Source organism: Taurulus bubalis (genome assembly GCF_910589615.1).
Source record: "Taurulus bubalis genome assembly, chromosome: 13".
Lineage (NCBI taxonomy): Eukaryota > Metazoa > Chordata > Actinopteri > Perciformes > Cottidae > Taurulus > Taurulus bubalis.
In genome coordinates, this window is record NC_136601.1 from 3,848,066 (window position 1) to 3,867,897 (window position 19,832).

At 45.7% G+C, this 19,832-nt stretch overlaps 1 protein-coding gene across 1 annotated transcript in view; it reads right to left on the reverse strand.

Moving 5' to 3' along the window:
- The window catches only part of fat4 (FAT atypical cadherin 4), a gene marked incomplete at its 5' end in the record, with an annotated part of 99,489 nt that overhangs the window by 49,062 nt on the left and 30,595 nt on the right, over positions 1-19,832 (reverse strand). Inside the window, one exon of the mRNA XM_079229074.1 lies at positions 343-474. Coding sequence (XP_079085200.1) covers positions 343-474 — 132 coding nt within the window. The remainder of the gene's footprint in view (positions 1-342; positions 475-19,832) is intronic.

Sequence of the window (19,832 nt, forward strand, 5' to 3'; positions counted from 1 at the left end):
GTGTTCTTTGTTTTTTGTCCAACTAACTATAACCTGTAAAGTTCCCTTCTCTTCCCACATTGAGCAACTTCTAAATCTATGATCTACATTTTTGGCATAAAAACCATCCAACTTAAAGATACTAAATGTCAACTTTATTTCGTTATTGACAGCTGCGTTGGCTTCAAAATCCCATTTGAATCTAATAGTGGCTTCTACACTGTAGGGGGAAAAAAAATCGAGAGCTTATTTTCAATTTAAATCACTCCCAGGATATCTGTTAGGAAAGCAGTGGAGTGGAAAACGGGCAGAGGGAAGTGCAAAAGCACTGTCAGACGGAATAGAAACTGAGGGAGCCATTACCATGTCTGCATCCGTGGCTGTTAGCTGCATTATCTTGAAGCCGTCTCCGACGTTCTCCTCAATGGTCACGTCCAGAATATCGTTAGGGAAAACGGGCGGGTTGTCGTTGACGTCCTGCAGCGTGATCTCCACCTGCAGAGGAAGAGAATAAACACAGTTTCCGTCAGCGCTCTGCCTCACTTGGGCTGCTGCAGCTGTGAAGATCGCTGTAACGAATGAAAGAAAGAGAAGAAGGAAAAAAAACAAAAACGTGTCCATCTTCTTGGATTTCAGATGATGAAGAAGCTGAACGAGAAGGGAGCCTGGAGAGGGAAAGCTTTGGACTGATGAAGTGTGGTATATTCACTTGAATGGTCAAAAATAAAGAGAGGGAATTATTATTTTTCCTAAAGATACATTATTTTTGTCTTAATAGTTGAATAATCTGCTACTTAGGATCAGAATCTTTTGGCATTGGTTTTACTGGATAACAATTACGCCTTTGAAAAACCAAAACCTTCGTGGTTGAGTTTGTTGAACCACAACAACGACAGCAGTAGCTACTGGAATTGTAGTTATAATGGTGAAAAAAGAAAATAAGATTATGGTAGCTAAAGTTAACTGGACTAGTTTAGCAAACTGGAATCATTGCGCACTGGCTAGTTAAGGCTAGCTGGTGAGATAGCGTTAGCTAAAGCTAATCTACCCACTTCCTACTTGTTTCCTGTAACTGAATTATCAATTTTGATGGATGGTCAAACACATTAGTTGTAGAGTTTATTAAACTATATTAACAAATGCATAACTAAATGTAATAACAAATGGTGGAAAAAGTAACACCGAACAAACCAAAAGGTAACTAGCCTAGCTTAGCAGTCCCTTACATCTCCGTCTAAACACTATTGAATTCATGTGGTTTGAGGGAGTAAACTAGCTATAAATCACATATGTAAACATGTTTAATTAAAAATGAATGTCTTAAACCAACTCATTAGAAAAGGAAGCTGAAGTAGAAACAAGAACATGTGTGTGTTGATAAGCTACCGTCGGAGTCGCACTGCTCCAGATACAATAGCCCACATGTTCACCTCCCGCAAACCAATATATCAAGATAACGGCATTGTGGGTAGAACTCATATGCCCCACTGTCACTGGAGATCATGGAAACTGTACAATTTACAAATTGACTGGAGGCTTATTTCCATAGAGACTTACAGCGAGTGTAACAGTAGAGCAAACTAACTGCAGCGCTGGGATTTTCACTTTCATGTCTTTGAAACCAAAATAAACACACATTACTGTGGACCGCAGACCCCCCATGAGGATAAACGTTGTCCCGTATAGTGAGACGTGCTGATGAACATAACTGTGTGTTAAGCAGTGGGAAGAGTGAGACCTACGATTAGACTGATTGTTTGTACGAATAATGTGATTGCAAGTAAATCAAAGTGCAATTTTACTCATTTTACAAAAGTATGATTCTTTCCCCACACTTGGAGAAGCCTGTCGCCCTCCTGGTTTGTGGTTTACATTCTAGAAGTCAAAAAATATGTGGACAGCCCTTTCCCACATCCCTTTATTTGTGCTTTTTCTTTTCCTCGGTGTCAGATAGGCCCCTTTGTTTTGATGAAGAGAAATGTTAATGACATATTTTAGACAATAGTGTGCTTCCAACTTCGTGGCCCTTTTCCGGTTTTAACATGACAATGAGCCGAATGCAACAAAGCCACGGTCCTCGGGGAAATGACTTGCCCAGGTTGCAGGAACTTGACTGGCCTGCACACGGCCCTGTAATCCCACCCGACTACAAGAGCAACATAAGTGCAATGCTTTGTGCGTCCAAATGCATTTACTGCTACACTTCCAACTGGAATCCCACCAACCTACTTCAACCAGCCACCTGTAGGGACGGGGAGGCCGAGGAGAAACGTCAGAGGGACAGTGGAGACAGTGAGAGTGAGATCTTTACGGTTTCAGATGCCTTGTGTCTAGTGTGTCGATATTACATTTCCACTCATATCCTACAACTTAAACTGCGACCCCCCTCCGCCTCGTCCACTAACCCAAATATGCATTTCAAAGCGGGTAAACACGGCTCGCTTTTTGAATCATAACACACATTTTGCTGCGCATTCTCTGTTTATTGACTCTATAAATATGGAAAAGCCGTGTTTAAATTCTCCAGCGATAGGATCTCCATTAATGTTGACAGTGATTATGGTAATTCTTGTGCCAGGCGTCACAAGATGCCCCCCCCCCCCCCCCCGACCCATGAAACACACACACAGATGAAGCTACGCGTCAGTGAGATGAAATAGGAAATGGGAAAAGAACAGTTGTCAAAAGTCTACAATGGGTGCAGCTTTTTGAGGGAGCAAGAGTTTCCCAGCGGGCATTTATAGAGCAGACAATAGGCCTCGAGGCCGTATGAGTGTGTGTGTGTGTGTGTGTGTGTGTGTGTGTGTGTGTGTGGGGGGGGATGGGGTCAGTTGCAGCAGCCTATTCAAACTTGGCTATTGACAGGAAAAGCAGACTTCTTCACATGTCCCACCCAAAAACAGAAAACAGCCAAACAGTAGCAGGAAACTCTTCGTAATAGCTGCCACAGACTCCTTTAAAAAAAAAAAAAGAAGCTCAGTTCATTAAAGATGACCCAGAACAAAAAGCTTGAGGGAGCTGAAATGGTGTCAGAGCCGGGTCTGAATAAAATATGCTCCTCGCTGTTTACCGCCGCGATGACACCGACTGCAGCCGGGCAGATCTACAATTAAAACCCGGCGCCCCCCGAACACGCGTTCATCTGATCCGCTCGTGCCGAGGACGCCGTCCGCTTATTAAAGCGACTCTGAGGTTCGCCGTCTGCATGAGTGGAGACAATTACAGGAGAACAAGACAGATTATGTCCCGGGGCACCAGCGATGCAAAAAACGTCGCACACGAACGAGCCACAATGACGGCGGCTCTCGACTCAACTCGCGCCCGAGCCCAGGGACCGAGGGCAGAGTCAACAAACAATGAATATTTATCTCCCGCCCCGTGTGTGTGTGTGTGTGTGTGTGTGTGTGTCCCTTGATGTGTAAATAATGCAAGGCCCACTTCAGAGGAGTGAACTAATTAGGGTAGAAGTGCAGTTTTGAGAAATAATTACGCCTCACGCTTCCAGTTTGCATTACCCAGGCTCCCACGGGGCCGGGGGGGGGGGTGGGGGGATATCAAAGGGCTTTGGTGGAAAAATGCATCGGAGGAGGAAGAGGAAGGAAGGTCATGTTGGGGAGAGACGGAGGAAGAGAGGTTTCGTTCCCTCTACCTGCCGACCCAGGCAGGTGAAACACATTAGTTTACAAGGTAAAAGATTGTGTTTCAACGAACTACTGTTTCGAGTTGCAGGCGCTGCCAACTGGCTGCCAGAGTTTTATTATTTATGGGGCGGTATGAATGATTCACGCGTCAAGTGGTTCCTGAGCGCTGTCGATTATGAGACCTTAAGTGACGGAAGGTATTTGTCCAAGGGGCCGGGGACTCGGCGGCGATAAATTAATCGTGTCACGGAATTCACCAGAGCTTAGATGATGAACGCGGAGAATGACAGGTGGGATAATTTAGTTGTCTGAGGTTATGTTATGGAATCTAGTCTCCTTTCACACTTTTCCCAGACTTTGAATTGAAAAGCTCGGGTCAGTTTTCGGGAAGGCGTATTTTTCCTCGCACCTCTGGTAGTTTCTCGCCACGCGGCTTTGGTTTTTATGCGCCGACATTTTGAGATATCTGGGCTTTCTGCAGTGACCTCAATACAAAAGAGGGGATAATTCATTTTTTTTATGCTCAAAGCATGGGGGTAAATATTCAACAGCAACTTGACCCGATTATTTTGAATATTGCGGATTATGACCAGAAAGGAACCAAAACATTGATTCTGGAAAGAAATGCTGCGGTTGAGTTTTTAAAGTGTCATTTTTTACGCTTTGAGGAGCACAAATTAAATTCCATTAACCGCTGTATCGGAGATGAAGGTTTCAAAGCAGAACAGGCACACAGTACTAAAAGTATCTGCGTGGTTGAGAAAATACGGTGTGTGTTTTTACAATACAAGAGTATCGCTGTGTTACTCGTTCGCGTTCTGGTCAAAGAGACTCGCTTGTGGAAGTGAAGCAGACATCAAAGAGCAGACACTTTCACCTCAAGAGTAATGGAATACACCAAAAAAATAACTCCTCCATCCCACCAACACGCCGTGATACCCGTGAGTGAGGAGAAACCGTTCTGGTTACAGCTGAAGGTAAAAGCATCACCTGCGTCCCAGAGCGCAAACAACCGTTGCCATTTACCCCACGTCCTAAAAAAAAAAGAGGAAGTAGCAAAAGTTTCATATGTTTCCAGCTTTGCCAAGACCTCTGCAGACAGGCAGACAGGCGGGGAGGAGGAGGGTCTATCTATCATCCCACGAACACTGTGCACATATTTCCTCAGTTACCCACTCAGTTATTTCGAATAACCGGTCGAGGGTCTGATTAATTAAGAGAGGGATGGTTCGCATTACAGATGAGTAATACAGTGCTCCGCCGAGTTCCCCCCGAACTCCTGAGTTGAAAAGCTAGAAATTCACGTTATTAATGCAGACATTTCTTCCAAAAGCAGGAAAAAGAAGAAGTGAACTGATGCAACAGTTGGCCTGTAAACGCTGAGCTCATCTGATCGTAAAAACCGGAGCAGGGTGCGCCTCCTGCAGGAAACGATCATTTCAAAAATGATTAAATGTCTCATTAGATGCTGTTGACGACTCGGGGTCCGAGGCCTCCGGCTCTCGGTGCGCTCGAGATTGAACCATTCCCCCCTTTTTGCATCATGTTTTTTTGTTTTTTTTTACATTTGATTTGATTTTCCTCTATGAGCACGTGAGGCCGAGTTGCACCCGAACGTGCCAAGGAAACCGGGATGACGAAGCAACTCTAAATATAACACTTCATCACAGAGCCAGGGCCAAAATAGTTTGCTGTTAGAAGGAATTAGTCAGGCTTTGGCGCAGTATAAACAGCTCAATGGCACAAAGGAATCTTTGCAATGCCATAAAAGAGAGCGAGAGAGAGAGAGAGTAAATAACCAAATATAGTCCAATCTGAGGTACGATGTTTGTTTACAATGACGTGATGGTTATCTAAGGTTACGTGGGCCGGATGTGCTCAGCGGGGGGCCCTCGTGTAACGTGAGGCCCCGGGGCCCGAGTCGCAGGCTGGTACAGCTTGGGCTGGTTAGCAGAGTGTTTCCGACAGAAGCAGAGAAATACAAAAGCTCCAACTGCTGTGTGTCTAGAGTCATCGCTGGGCCGTCTCATATGCAGACGGAGAGGTGACGTCTCCACCTACTTCCGAAAAAAAACTTTGGAAAAAAAGCCAAACCCAAGCCGGTCGGTCGGGATGACTTACCTCCCTGCACATTGGAAAAGCATGCATGAGTTCCCGCTCCGTGTAGGAGCCACTGTATCGTACGGAGGTATATGTCACCCTCTGAACTTTGAGGATGGATTACCGAGCGTCTAGAAGAAGCCCAGACTCTCGCGTCTGTGTTTGCGTTGCTTAATCTGAAGACCGTATGGCGTGATCCACGATGGATGCCCTGCTATAGAAGGAGAGAATATGATAAAACACATTCAACCAATTGACTTCCCTGCAACCTTTCAGGGGCGTGCAGACGAAGACCGTCACCGTTTCACTTCATCTTCTCCTTCCTTCCCCGCCTCGTTGCAACTGTTTGGATAGGGCGTCGTTGACTCTTCGTGGGGAGTTTCCCGAGGGGGTCAAGGACGCCGGTAAAGTGCCATCTCGGCTTTGTCTTTGCGCAACAAAAGAAAAGGGAGAAAAAAGCGCAGCTGAATAATTGAGACGAGGTCAAACGGATCTCTTATGTACCTGTCAAACGACTAACTGGCTGCGGAGCGATTCATCGGCGGAGCGCTCCGGAGACGGGAATCTGAGCGTGTCCCGGGGACGGGGGGGGGGGAAAGCAGGAAGAAGAAAAAAAAGCAGACAAAGCTGGACGTCGGCCAAACCTCAGCGAGAGAGGAGTCAGGATGCGATCATACCCCCACCGCCCCACCAACCCCCACCCCAAAAACCATCTGCAGTCCTCCATGGAAAGAAAGAAAGAAAGAAAAAAGACACACAGCTCGAGCGAGTGAGAGAGAAAGACAGACAAAACAAAACAGGAGAGCCTGCAAACGATCACAAAGCACCTCGGCCGTATGCTAACCAACAAGGGGGGAGAGGGGAGACAATGTCGGGACAAGTGGTTTCAATAAAGGGGATCACTGTCCTCTCGGCGGACCACTTCACCGACTGGTAAAAGATTGTTTGTCTACAGCGGGCCCCTTCAAGCCCTTTGCCAAGCGAGGTTCCCTCTGAGCACTTCTCGCCCCGACAGAGGGAATAACCCCGCGGGGTCACGGGGACCAGCGTATTGTTTCGTGGAGGTTCTGCGCTCGCAGCGGAAACAAATCATGATGGATTGCCTTTTTTTTTTAATGGCGCCAGCATCCGGGGCAAACCGGGGTTCTTCTTCACTGTAAACAGCCGTAACTCCTTCCTCTCGTATTGCTACCTGAGAGTTTAATTAGACCTTGTGCAAGATCAGAGTAGAGCTAATGGAGGCGAGACAAGATTTAGCTCTCCTTGAAGCCCGAGCACAATTCAAAGCCATCACCGAAATTACCATAGCCTATTAAATACATCGCGCTCTGCATCCCTGGATTAAGAGGTTACAGGAACATCAAAACAAGCTTTTTCTCTCCTCCTTGTGAGATGAAAGGTAGAAAAAAACAAAATAATTAGCTTATTTGTGAAAAGTATGCTTTGAAGATGCAAGGGAGGGAAATGTATTTTCTTTCTCTTTTTTTATCAGTTATCTGTCTTTTTTAGGGACTTCTATAAGGAATGGAAGGAGACCATAACTGGAGTCAGCCGTCTATCGGCGTTGGTGCCACTGACTCTGCGTGAGTCTGCGGCCTTATCGTCGCGCTCTCTCCGCAATTACCTCCAATTACGGCTTTCAAGCCATGCCGACCATGGAAAGGGGAGCAACCTAGACCCCTAATACCCCTAAAAATAGATCAGAGAACACAGCAATTCTTTTTTAACAATGTCTGGTACTGAAAACCTACAGATTCAATGCGCATTATCATTTTTGGAACACCTCTTAAAGTTGCTTCTATTCCGACTTCTGAAGGCTGACTTTGCTGGAAAACTTTCTACCTTAAACCTTTGATGAAGAGGTAAGAGAGCGTTCTCCAGCCCGGAGAGAAGCATGTAATCCTTCTTCAACCCATACAGAAGGAGGGGAAAATCCCCCAAAATTGGAGATACAAGCGCCGTCTCTCATCCGACAGCTTAAACCCTCCAGAAGTAGAATGAAGTAGTCAGACTCAGCGCCACCTGGACCACTTACAACATAAAAAACAATATAGCTAACAGGATAATACAGCAATAATTTAACACACTGAAAGGGAGTGAGTATATTTCACTCACTTTTAATGGCCTATTTTTCCACTGGGCTACAGCTATGTACTGGAATAAGAGATGGTGATGTCCAAGAAAGTATTGTCTTCTTTTGATGCTGATGCAAATGTGATGCGACATGAGTGTAAATCACAAATACATCTATATAATCCCAGCCTGTACATCATTGGGATTTGAACATATAAATGCTAATATCAGGCATCTTCATCTGAAGCCAACGTTGCTTCCCAAGACTTTTAAGATCCGCGAGAGGCTTTAAAGACGATTACGGCGTCCATTTCATCGTCGCTGTCGACCGGTGATGAATGCACGAGATTTCCAGGATGAAAAGACGCATTAGCAAAGCATCCCAGTCTCCCCCCATCGCAAGTAAGCCGATTCCTTAACGGAGGTTAAATAATTAGCCGATTGTAACGTTGTTTGTGGCTGATTGGATTATCAATTCATTGGATCTGGTTTCCAGCGTGGATATGGTTGGGAGTTCAGAGCTTCAAAGGAAACGTCGTTCCCAGACTTTTCCTCCCCGTCTGCTTGTTTGTTGTCTCATTTTGTCAAAACGCAAACATTTGTTTTGTCGGGGTTTCCAAGGTTGACTTTATTTGCACATTAATAAGAAAGAACGCCCCGCGAGAACGTGATAAAGTTCAGTTTTCCATTTAGCTATTGAACTGAAGGTGACCTGAACACAATGGCTAACAAATTCTGAGGTGAGAATACATTTTAAGATGATACTTAACTGCTGTTTACTTCCTTCAAACAAGCATGCGAGGAGGACAGCGAGTCAGGAATGTAAGTGCTTGTGTGTTTTGGTGGTGTAGAAACCAGCTTTAATCCAAAACAGGCCTCGGATTGTTGTGCGAAACCCCCAGCAGCCCCTGTTGATGTGAAAAACCCTGCAAACATTAATGTGGGAGGAGGAGCAACGGGGTGGGGGTGGGATAGGGTGTGTGTGTGTGTGTGTGTGTGTGTGTGTGTGTGTGGGTCATGCAGTAGTTGATATTGTGGCTGACCTGTGCTTCAAAAGGAAGCTCAACTGCCACCAGAAGCTCCTGCTGAACGGACTGAAAGTGAGAAAGTAGCTTCAGAGAAAACACCGGAGAACAACGGAGAGAAGCTCGGATGCAGTTTGCATGGGAAATAGTATTAAAGTGCTGCAGGAAATAGTATTATTTTATTTTAAATCAACTTCAGCTTTTCACTTCTGGCGGCTGCATTCACGCTTCAATAATCATAAATAAATCATGTTTATTTGTGGAGGTTATCTTTGTGAACGGGTAACTGTCATACACTTGTTTGCCACAGAGCTTATTTATATTTTATATCCTTTTATAATAACTATATTATTATAATAATTTTAAGGAATCCCATTGGCTTTTTTTCGAGCAAAATGTGGTTTTAACTTAAAAAAGATGTTTTTTGACCCGGCTGAACTCTATTCTGTACGAGTTTGGCATTTTGAGAAATATACTTGCTTGTGTTTTTACTGCGAGTTGAATAAAATAGAAGTGGTTATCTCAATAAATAGCTAAAAAACTTTGGAAGACATACAGAAATGTGAAAAGAACAATTTGTGGTTTTAAGAGGAGTTATGTGCTGTAACTTCTCCTGACCAAAAACTGTTTATAAAGTTCTGCAAATAATGAAAAACACAATGCATGAATAATAATGCGGCAGCGGGCTCAGAAACTAATTCGTTAGCCGCAACAACTTTATATTAGCCGTCAGCCTGCTTCTGACTCCTTCTGTCCCTAGTGGCCACATTGATGAATGCAGCCGAGTCACGCTGGTTAATCCTGAGCCAAGAAATCACCTTATCTTTTATTTTATTTTTGCTTTATCGTCATGAAAGAATTTGCTCTTTTTGGCGCACGGTACATCTGCCGCGGTCATTTAGGCCTCGGCAGGAACCGGCGAGAAAAACCCCATCTGAAGACATTCGGAGGGGCAATCGAAAAAGAAAAAAAAAAAGATAATGGAGAAATGTTGATGAATTTAACATGAGGTGGCGTTAAAAAAAAAAAAAAAGACTTCTGCCAAATGACTTGACAATGAGGGACAGTTTCCCCCGCTGAGGGCCATTCATGGAAACAGACCGGCGGGCCCTGAGATAGCTCGGCCCCTCTTTTCTCTTTCTCTCACACACAGATACAAATGGATGAAAATGCTAAACTGTGCACCAATCACACGGTAGTCTATGACATGCTCATTCATACATGTGTGGTGGTACGACCCCCCCCCCCCACCCGGCCCCATCACACAGCGCACATATCTCCACATGCACTTTGCCGCTACAACGAGGCCTTACAAGGCTTCACATGTTTAACTCTCTTCTTATTATCATGAAGATGGGCCTTTTGGAAGAACCATCCATCTTAATTAACAAGCCATTTGTATGCACTTCAGCCTCCGAGACAAAATAGCATGGGAAGAAATCCCGTGGCCGAACTCTCCCGGCTCTAAGACATCATTAGCGGCTTAAGGGGAGAAAAACAAATTCAATGGGCCTTCCCATGTTGCCTGCACATTTCATTATCTCCCACCGTTGTTGGCAATTCCCAGCCTCATCCCTTTGCAATTTAACGGACGCGATCCAGAACTCTCGCTTCCCATTCCTTTGGAGTTCCACATAATTTGAGGCACTCTCTTGGTGATTTACGGGCCGCGCCATCAATGCCTCACTGTCCGCGACGCCGGAGCGACCGACGGCGCATAAAGCATGTCGCTCTGCGGCTACCGAAAAATGAGCCAACGCACGAACAAACAAAATGTCTGCCAGGCCTGCAAGAAGAGCGGTTGAAGGATCACTATTTTAAATATGGTTTAAAGTGGCAGATTTCTGGCTATTTAAACCAAATGGTCACTTCACTTGGTGGTGTGTGAGTGCATGTGGGGGATGGCGGGTCTTTGCAGAGGCCCATAGTGTCTGCAAAACAAAAAGGAAATGTTTCAAAAACAGCCTTATAAGTAATTCGCCTTCACAGCCATCGCTTTTTTCTTCTCCTTTCTTGCTTTTTGTCTGGCGGCACGCTTGAACGCAGCTGAATGGCCAACAGACAATTCGTCTCAATTCCCCATTCAGGGAACCTACAGAGACTATTAATTGTCAACTCATAAAGGCTCCATAGACGCCCCCCGTGAGAGGAAGACTTTTTCTCTCTCTCGGCCTCGACTGTCATCCGTAACACCTTTTAGGTTTCTCCCCCGGGTTTGGAGGGGTCAGAGCGCGAGGTCGGAAAGGTGATGATTAATTCCTCGCGGCCGTTGCATTGTGGGAAGCCCTTGGTTACTCCGGGGAGTCAAAACCCCAGTTTTTGCACAAGGGTGTCATTTGTTAGTTGACCTCTTGCTGCAGCTCTGACATGTATTTTGCGGATCGGGGGGGGGGGGAAGCATAAAATGGGGGACGACTTCTGTACTTCATTTCTATCGCTTCTTGTTTAAATAAATTCTCCAGACGTTCACCTCTGAAAAAACGACAAGCCGCCCAGACAACAAGACCTGTGGGCATTTGGGAATTTTACTGAAGGAAATACTCAGACAACAAAAGAGCAAGGCTGTCCTGAGTTGGGAAGTGAAACCAGCAATAAGCATACGCTTCAAAACAAAGGCCTTCTTAAAACAATGAACTCTAAAGTCTGACTGTGTGGGTGTTTACTAGCGAGGAAATTGTTTAGTCTGGGAGCAATATATATATTGAAAAAAGTAGTTATCAATATCTGTGGCAGGATGAAACACAAGATATACATTGGATCAGTCCACACGAGGCGAGCACACAAACAGAGCCCCGACAAATCACATATTAATTCAACATTTACACAAATCTTAAACAATGCATCCAGGAAAAGGCAGATTGTGTACGAAAACTAAACCTTTTACGAGATATGTTTGGACTGAATAACACAAATACACGAGCGAGAAAAACAAGCGAAAGAGCTCGTACTCGGCCTGCTTTCGTTTCCCTGTCAGTGTTTTCGGGGGGTGGGACGTTTTAACGGGATGTTTTCGATGAGTCGTCGTAATTAAACCAATATTTACCCACAAAACTGTCAGAACCACTTTCATCACTTGGGACTCCCCCCCAAAAAAAACATCCATGTGACCACCAACTGCCGGCAGCATCGCTGCCATGCGGCCGAATCGCTGCCATGCGGCCGACGGTTGCGCGTCATCCGGGGCGGGGGAGGGGGGGAACCAAAGCTCCTCCAGGTCTCTAAGCTGGAGGACGTCTGGCCGGTGTCAGTCGGTGCACAGAAGAGGCTTTAAGTCGGGCTTACGGTGTCACATATGATCTAGTCACCGACGGGAACAGTCACCACCTCCACCTCCACCCGTCTGACGCTCCACCCCCCTCCTCACCGGCCCGCTATGCACGGATGAAACCAACCGCTTGGCACGGCGGGACAGAGAGAGAAGAGGAGGGAGGGGAGGAAGAGGGAGGGGAGGGGGTGAGAGAGTGGAAAAGAGGAAGGAGGGCAGCAATTGAGAGACCAGAGAAAGACAAGTGAGGCCCTAAAGTCAATTGGGCCTCTTGTCTCTCCTCTCTGCTCCTTTTCTGTTCTCACTCTGCCCTCCTCTAACCCTCCCCTACACACACACACACACACACACACACACACACACACACCCTCTCTCTCTTATTTGAGCTCCTCTCTCAGCCGTGGCTGCTGGTTTTCGTCGGGTGGTGGACTGAGGCGTCGCACCTTTCACTCAGCGTTCAGAAATCAATAAGACGGATGTCCTTTTTTTTTTTTTTTTTCAGACGAAGCTACAAAGAGTCAGCGTATCGCCAAAGTCAGGAAGATTTAAACTCCGGGGATTAGGGGCGTTTGGGCCAAATTTCATGGCAATCCATCACACCTCAATCTTGTCCGGGTGTTTCCTCTTCACGTGATGGACTGACCATTCAGTCCCTGCTGGCGTGGCAGAAAAACACACAATAAAACTCTTTTGAAACCCTCCCACGATGGATCCCTCGTTGTATTACGCAGCGCCTGCACGTCCTGTTTGAACAGGAAGTAGATCACACGAGGAAGTGCTTGACGATGTAGACGTTGGAGATTAATGGGCCTTCCTACACGAATCAATGTAGCGGCGGCCATTTTCTTGGGTACCCTCGCCAATGATGGCTAAAACCAGGAAGTAAAGTTACAAAGTGCAGAGCGACACAGTGGATTTGAGTACAATTTGAATAAAGATTCATCCACTCAATCGATTAAAGACTAAAGTCCTTCCTCTCACTCTGTGGGTCTTAATTCCTGGTTCTATTTTTCCAGAGCTCCTCTTTCATTTGACGTGTGGCTCAGATTTCAAGTGCACTGTTTATCCGCGTACCTGCTTCAACAATAGAGTTGAGACAAATAATGAGACACTTTTAACACAACAAATGTGTATTTAAATATATATATATGTATTTAGCACACCAGACTGTCACACAGCGAGATGTTTATTCTCCTTTACGGTTGAAATCGTTCCCATCTGACTCAGTGGACCGCTGGAGGATTCTCATCTTTCGACCCGGGGAAGAAGGGTTTCGCTGAGGCGCTCGAATGAGCGGCTAAGTGTCTTCCTCAAGGGCACATACATGTTATTTATTGAGGAAGTGTTTCTCATTCAAGTTCTCCATGTGGATCCAGCATGTCCAGGAATCTAACTAACTGTGGACTCTCTGGTTTTTACTCTTTTTGGATGACACTAACAATCTCTGGAGGAGCTTCACGTCAGTTTTTGTTATTCTGACTCATTAAAAGAGGTGATGAATGCATCCATATTGAGCTTTTTTCCCCCTAAAGCTTAACTTTGAAGCTAAAGAAGCTAACTGGGAACCTCAAGGCATTTTGTAACTTTGCATTGATGGGTTCGGTACCCGCTTCACCTTGACGGCTGTGAGCTCGTGGCTTGTTTGAACGACCTAAACTTATTGAAAAACTCTCTAAAAAGAGTTCCTTTTGTCGTACACATCCAGTGTAAAGAAATGCTTCTTTGTTTCAATCCATGAAGCTTTGAAAAAAAAAAGGAAAATCTACTTTTGAGGAATGTTTTCATAGTTAAGTGTATTTCAGAGAGAGCCTCTCTAACTCTGCAGCTACCGCCGCTCTGCATGTCTCCACATTGTCTAGGAATGCCTTTTCATAGCACGGTAGCCCTTAAGACTCGGTAGGCCCGAAAAAAAAAAATCTCTCCGGGCCAGATGGCTCGCAGAGCAGAGGCTGCCCACGGAGGAAAGCTGGCGCCTTTTTCCAGTTTTGCCCCCCGAAGCTCCACGAAGCTTCTGCAATTCAAGCTCGCTGGGCTGCGTGAAGTTTAATTGAACCGCCAGCTTTTAATCCGAGGAAAGAAAATCAACTAATCCAGATTAAGGTCGGCCCAGACGGGGGGGATGGAATTGTGCAAAGCGCCCCCCCCCTGGCCTGCTGGGCACCTTTTTTTTTAAGGATCTGGCTCATTACTAGAAAGCCGAACACGCTCACGTGAAACCAACACCCGGCAGCCGGAGGGGTTTTGTCACGCCGTGAGAAGGTTTCCACATAATCTCACACGGCGACTGCTTGTTTCTGCTGAACTAAGCATCGGAATCGGGGAGAGATCAGTGTGGGAAATGTGCCGCCGACGTCTCCGAGCAGACGGAGGGTTATTTGGTCGCGGTTCCGACTCGCTTATCTTTTGCGTAAAGGCAAAACGCACTTTCTCACTCAGCGCTTTCTCCCACAAACACAACGTTATCCGCGGGTCTTATCTCCTCCCACCCGAGGGGGCGGCGACGTTTATTAATGAACGCTGATTGGCAAAAATGTGCAAATAGTTCTCTCGTCGCTCCGGTGACAATCCTGTTCTCAGAGGAAACGGCAAGATTATGTCATTTATGTTTCGGCGCATCAATGCAACAGCGGGAAGTCTGGGCTCCCACAGCGCTGTGTGAACGCATGAAAACGTGAATATGCATCAATACAGCTTATGCACTTATTGGGGGAAACCAGCTACTTGGCATTCATTCAAGCAGGATGAAAACATTTAATAAATGCTTTATATCACACTGACATGTACTTGTACACAGGTGAGGACTTTTAAAAGTATTTATTAATGTAAAGCATTTGTTAACAATTGCAACTTTTCCTGCATAAATACATATTTTTTTACGTTTTTGTTCTTTTTGACACTTGTAATTGAGTTTTAGATGTTAACAAATACATAAATAAATCATTATTATTTTAATAAGGCATGCATTTGATATTTAAATATCCAAATAAACTTGACGTGAGTTCGTTCTTGACCTTTAAAATAGTAGTTAGACAAAAACTCATGATTGATTACCGATTCAGGATGAATTCAAGTTCATGTTATTAATGTAAAAACGTTGGTTTGCTGCCATATTGCGTCAGTCTTTAGGAGCTGCGTTAGTTATGAGCGTATGTCATGCACACTGGCAGCTTTATAAACGTCCCGTGGCGCTTTGAGGTGCTTTGCATTAATCTCTTGAGCAATGACAAATGGCATCAAGGGCTGCACTTTAAATCTGCTGCCGGCCGTCCTCCTCTGGTATGCAGCAACACCGCTGCATGTATGTATGGATATGTGGAGGTAAACCCACAACAACGTGATAACATGGAAGTGTAGCGTGTATATATCGTATGCGCCTTGTGCAACGCATTTAAGTGTTCAATTATAATCACAGTTATCGGACCACTTCCTGTTTTCACATCTTTGAGGCTTTAAAAACAGCAGATGGTGGCCGCTGCTCGATAACACATTGCATAACATTTAGCTGTCGCTTTTATCCAAAGCGACTTACAATAAGTGCATTCAACCATGAGCACAAACTCAAGAATCAAGAAAGTGTAATTTCTTCAGTTAAACGACAAAGTGCTATAAGTAAAGCGCCTTTCTTTATTCAAGGTATAGTCGAAAAAGACGTGTTTTTGATGTCAACGGGAAGGCCGAGGAGCCGGGACAGCAAACAGTCGTGACACATTACAGCCGAGGACGCAAACTTGACCGGGCAGCTGTGTTTGGGAAAGGAAGCTATTCATCAAAAGGAAAAAGAAAAACAGGAGTGATATATATGCGAACCCCGACGTCTCATCACCCGCGCCCGTGATCTGCTCTCGGGGATCCATCACGGCCGAAAAGTGACAGCAACGCGGCGCTCGGAGGCCTCTCGCAATTAGTGCGTCAGCAGCTGGGGAGACCATTAGACACTCCGGGGTGTTTTCTTCATCTCCTTTTGTTTAGAGAGGGCTGAGCGGCCCGGACAAACTCGGCCCGCTAATGAATGGGAGTCTGTCACTGGGAGCCGGGACGCCCGGGTGGGAGCCGGAGGGGGAAAGTCTTTAAGGGCACGATGTGAATTTTGGGGCAAAAAAAGTGACGTCAAGCACAAAGCCGCTTGGAAAATCTTATTAAGATGTGTCATTTTTGCAGATGTTCATTATACTTTGGCCGGGTTTCGGAAAATAAGTGGTATTACAGTGTTTGGAGATCATTGGCCGACTGAGCTGAATGGGTCACGTCGCTGTGTGTGTGTGTGTCTGTGTGTGTGTGTGTGTGTGTGTGTGTGTGTGGCCGCTTGGAACACCTCCAATTATCTGCGTGGATGCCAAATTCCCATCGACGACATTCAAATTCCCTTCCAGGCTTCAGGTGGGAGCCAAGTCGGTGACGACGGTGAAATAGTGAGGGAGTCTGAGAGCTGTCCGCCTTATCTTAAAGAATTAAGATAACCCAGAAGTAAATCACTCAACATGCTCTCCGGCTAATCTAAAGTCCTGGCTGATGCATTCTGCATTATCTCACCTACACTCGCACGAGCGCGTATGAAAACAAACGCAGATGCCATTTATCCTCCGTGAGTCAAACGGAGGGCAAGGGAACCAAGAAAAAAACTTCAAGCCAAATACCCTAAACGTCGACTTCAAGGGGAAACAAAAGCGAGATGAGACGTCATGGCTTCCAAGAGGGTGACAGCCATCTTTTTTTTTATTTTTACGTCTTCTTATTCTTGGGCGGAGTTCAACAGAGATTGTAAACATAATCCATCCAGAGAGGAGAGCAGCTCTCCTTCTCTGCAACCGACTCCCCTCCATGTTGTTATTGGCCCTGCGGACGGCGGTCGAAAAAAGAGTCGAACGCTCTTCTTTCTTTCTTTTGGTTTGGTTTCTCTTCTCTCATCTATTCCTGAAATGTAATCCAGTAAATATGTTGATTCCTTTGGTCAAGTGTGGAGGCTCGATATCGAAGGCTTGTAATCAGTTGGTCCAAAAACTTTATTTCTATCTGGATGACATTGTCTAACGTTGGGTTCATCAGGACTTCCAAATCCATGCGGCTGTATTATGGAACAAAAAAAAAAAAAAAACCTGTCAGAACAGGTCTGCTTTTTGTTCAGATTAAATATACAAAGTATTAAACTAAACGTTCTCTCCCGGCACGATAAAGATCTACTCAAACGTCAAACTTAAGAGGACTACATTTTGGGGATTTTCCACGCATTCCAGGAGTGTAACACAAGTGTATTTACGCTGCGCAGCACGCCGCCCGTAACCTACGACATGAAAACCAATGGGATAATTAAACCGCTATTGACACTAATTAAACGTTCTCCATGCGTCCAGATTTAGAAGATAAACAGAGCCCAGCCAGATTCAGTTCAAACTGCGATCGGCTGCGGCCGCCGTGTCTGTAAATCAACTTTACAACCCCGTATGTGGGATTTACAACCAAACCAATGCGGACTCACCGCCGGACGCTTATACGCTCATATGAGACATTCTATACGTGTGAAGATTAACGGCAGAGGATAAAAAAATACGTTTAACGCGACCATTCAATGTTTGTTTTTTAAAGAAAGTATCATTTGAAAGCCACGAGCCAAACAGCTGGCTTGATTATGAATCAGAGGAATGTTTATAACGGACTGAACAACCCGCTAAGTCATCGTTTACCGCGATGTCGACGGCATTCAGTCACAGGACATGTGACAGTTATTTTTTCTTCCATTTCAGAACAAGATGCCTCAAAGGAAGAGAAGCTTTTAGCAGACCACTTTTACAAATTACTTGGAAGAACTCCGCGTGGAAAAAAAGATCTGCGATGGCACCAAGAGTTTCCAAACTTGGAGTTTTCTGCAACTTGGAATAAAGAGCATGTAGGAGAGGAAAAAAAAAGAAATGACAAAGAGCAGCCGAGGCTGAAACGCTGCTCAATAAACCTCCGACCCTGCAGCGGCAGATATGTTTTCTCTCCATTTTTATTGCCTTTTTGCATAAAGATCGTTTGCACATGCGTGAACCCGCGCTTCTAAATAAGGGCAAAAAAGCCCCTGAGTCACAATGGGATGGAAACAATACCCCGCGGCACTGCTCCGTGTCAAACCACTTCAGGCCGGACCCGAGCGAGGCGGCGCGGGCCGGAGGAGGTCGTAAAGTTAAGTCAGCAGAAGAAGGGAAGGAGCGCAACACAAGGGAGGCGATTGTTGGAATTCTCACAGCGCAGCCAGCACTACTTCCTGTTATTTGTTTTGTAGTAAATGCTGACTCTGAGGGGGGGGGGGGGAGGGGACACAGATGATGGACCACAACTACTGGAGGGGGGGGGGGTTAGGGACCACAACTGCTGGAAGTCGCGGTCTCTCCTTATGACCGCCTGGCTTAGTGTGAGTGTCTGCCTTTGATTCACTGTTTCGATAACCTGTTATATCAGGTCACAAGGTACAAATCATGAAAAAAACATGGTATACGTCCAAAAAACAAACAAAAAAACATGTTAGATTAAACAAATTAAACATAAACTGAGCCGACTGAGACGCAGACGACGCTGAAGTGGGAGTCATGTGTCTGGCTTGTTGTCTCAATCTCACCTCCCAGACTCCAGTTCATGCACACGGACGCAGACTAGCAAACGGATGGCTAGCAGCACGTGTGTAAACGCCGACAGTTCGACCTCGCAGTCGGCACAGAGTGCAGAAACCTCTGGTCCGTCTTGGCGCCATTGCTGTTCTTTTTCCGCGGCGGGAATTATTTAGAAAACGGTGCAGAAACGCTCGTTTGCAGTGTGGGTGTGGCCTAAGACAGATGTGACGACTTCTTAGCAATGAGCTCCGGTTCTTTTCTTTTTTACCATCACGTCAGAGGAAACACGGCTTCTTTACACTTTAACAATGTGAAGAAGTGGTTTCATAAAATAAACGCCTCCGGCGTGCCGCGCAGAGTAAAACGGCGGCGAATCAACGGACGGCGAGCGGCCGCGACCTCGAATGCCGTCTCTGCAGATCCACAGTGGAGGAGTGAGTCAGGATATCGGTGAGCTTACCAGAGAGTGATCTGACCTCGCCGCATTAAGACTCATGCAAGTCTGCCGCTCTCCTCCAGCGGAAGCTAATGGGCCGAGGCCTTTTGCTCGCCTCATTATCTGCTCCTGCTCCTTCTCAGCAGAATGAGAGAGAACGAGGGAGAGAGGGGGGGATACGGTTTTTTGGGTATAAAAATGAGAACGAGGGAGTAACGCAGAGATCGGAAAAAGTTGGAAGTGGTATGGAGGGAACAGTCGAGAGAAAAGAGAGAAAGAACGAGGGAGAGGAGAAACAGAGATAACGTAAGAAGACGTAAAGGATTGAGAAGAGTGACGAAGGTAAAAAAAAAACTGGAAAAAAGAACGGAGAAAAGACAGAAAGAAAGGGGGAGGAAAAAGAAAATGGAAGCAGTGCGGTGAGAGCCGGCCGTGGAGGACTGAGCAGACTCCACGGCGAGAGTTTTATTGTCTAACTACTTAATTGTAAATAACAGGCCTCAGCGATGTGAACGGCCATTCATTCGCCCAGACAGAGTGATTAATCCATGCTGGGCTTTGGGACAGTGTGTGTGTGTGTGTGTGTGTGTGTGTGTGTGTGAAAGAAAGAGAGAGAGAGAAAGAGAGAGAGAAGGAGAGGGTGTTTCTTCCCCTTTCTTGTCTGTATCTCACTCCCCTGCAGGTCCTAATTGGTTAATTTCATAAACTTTTCACTGAGCCCCCCTCCCT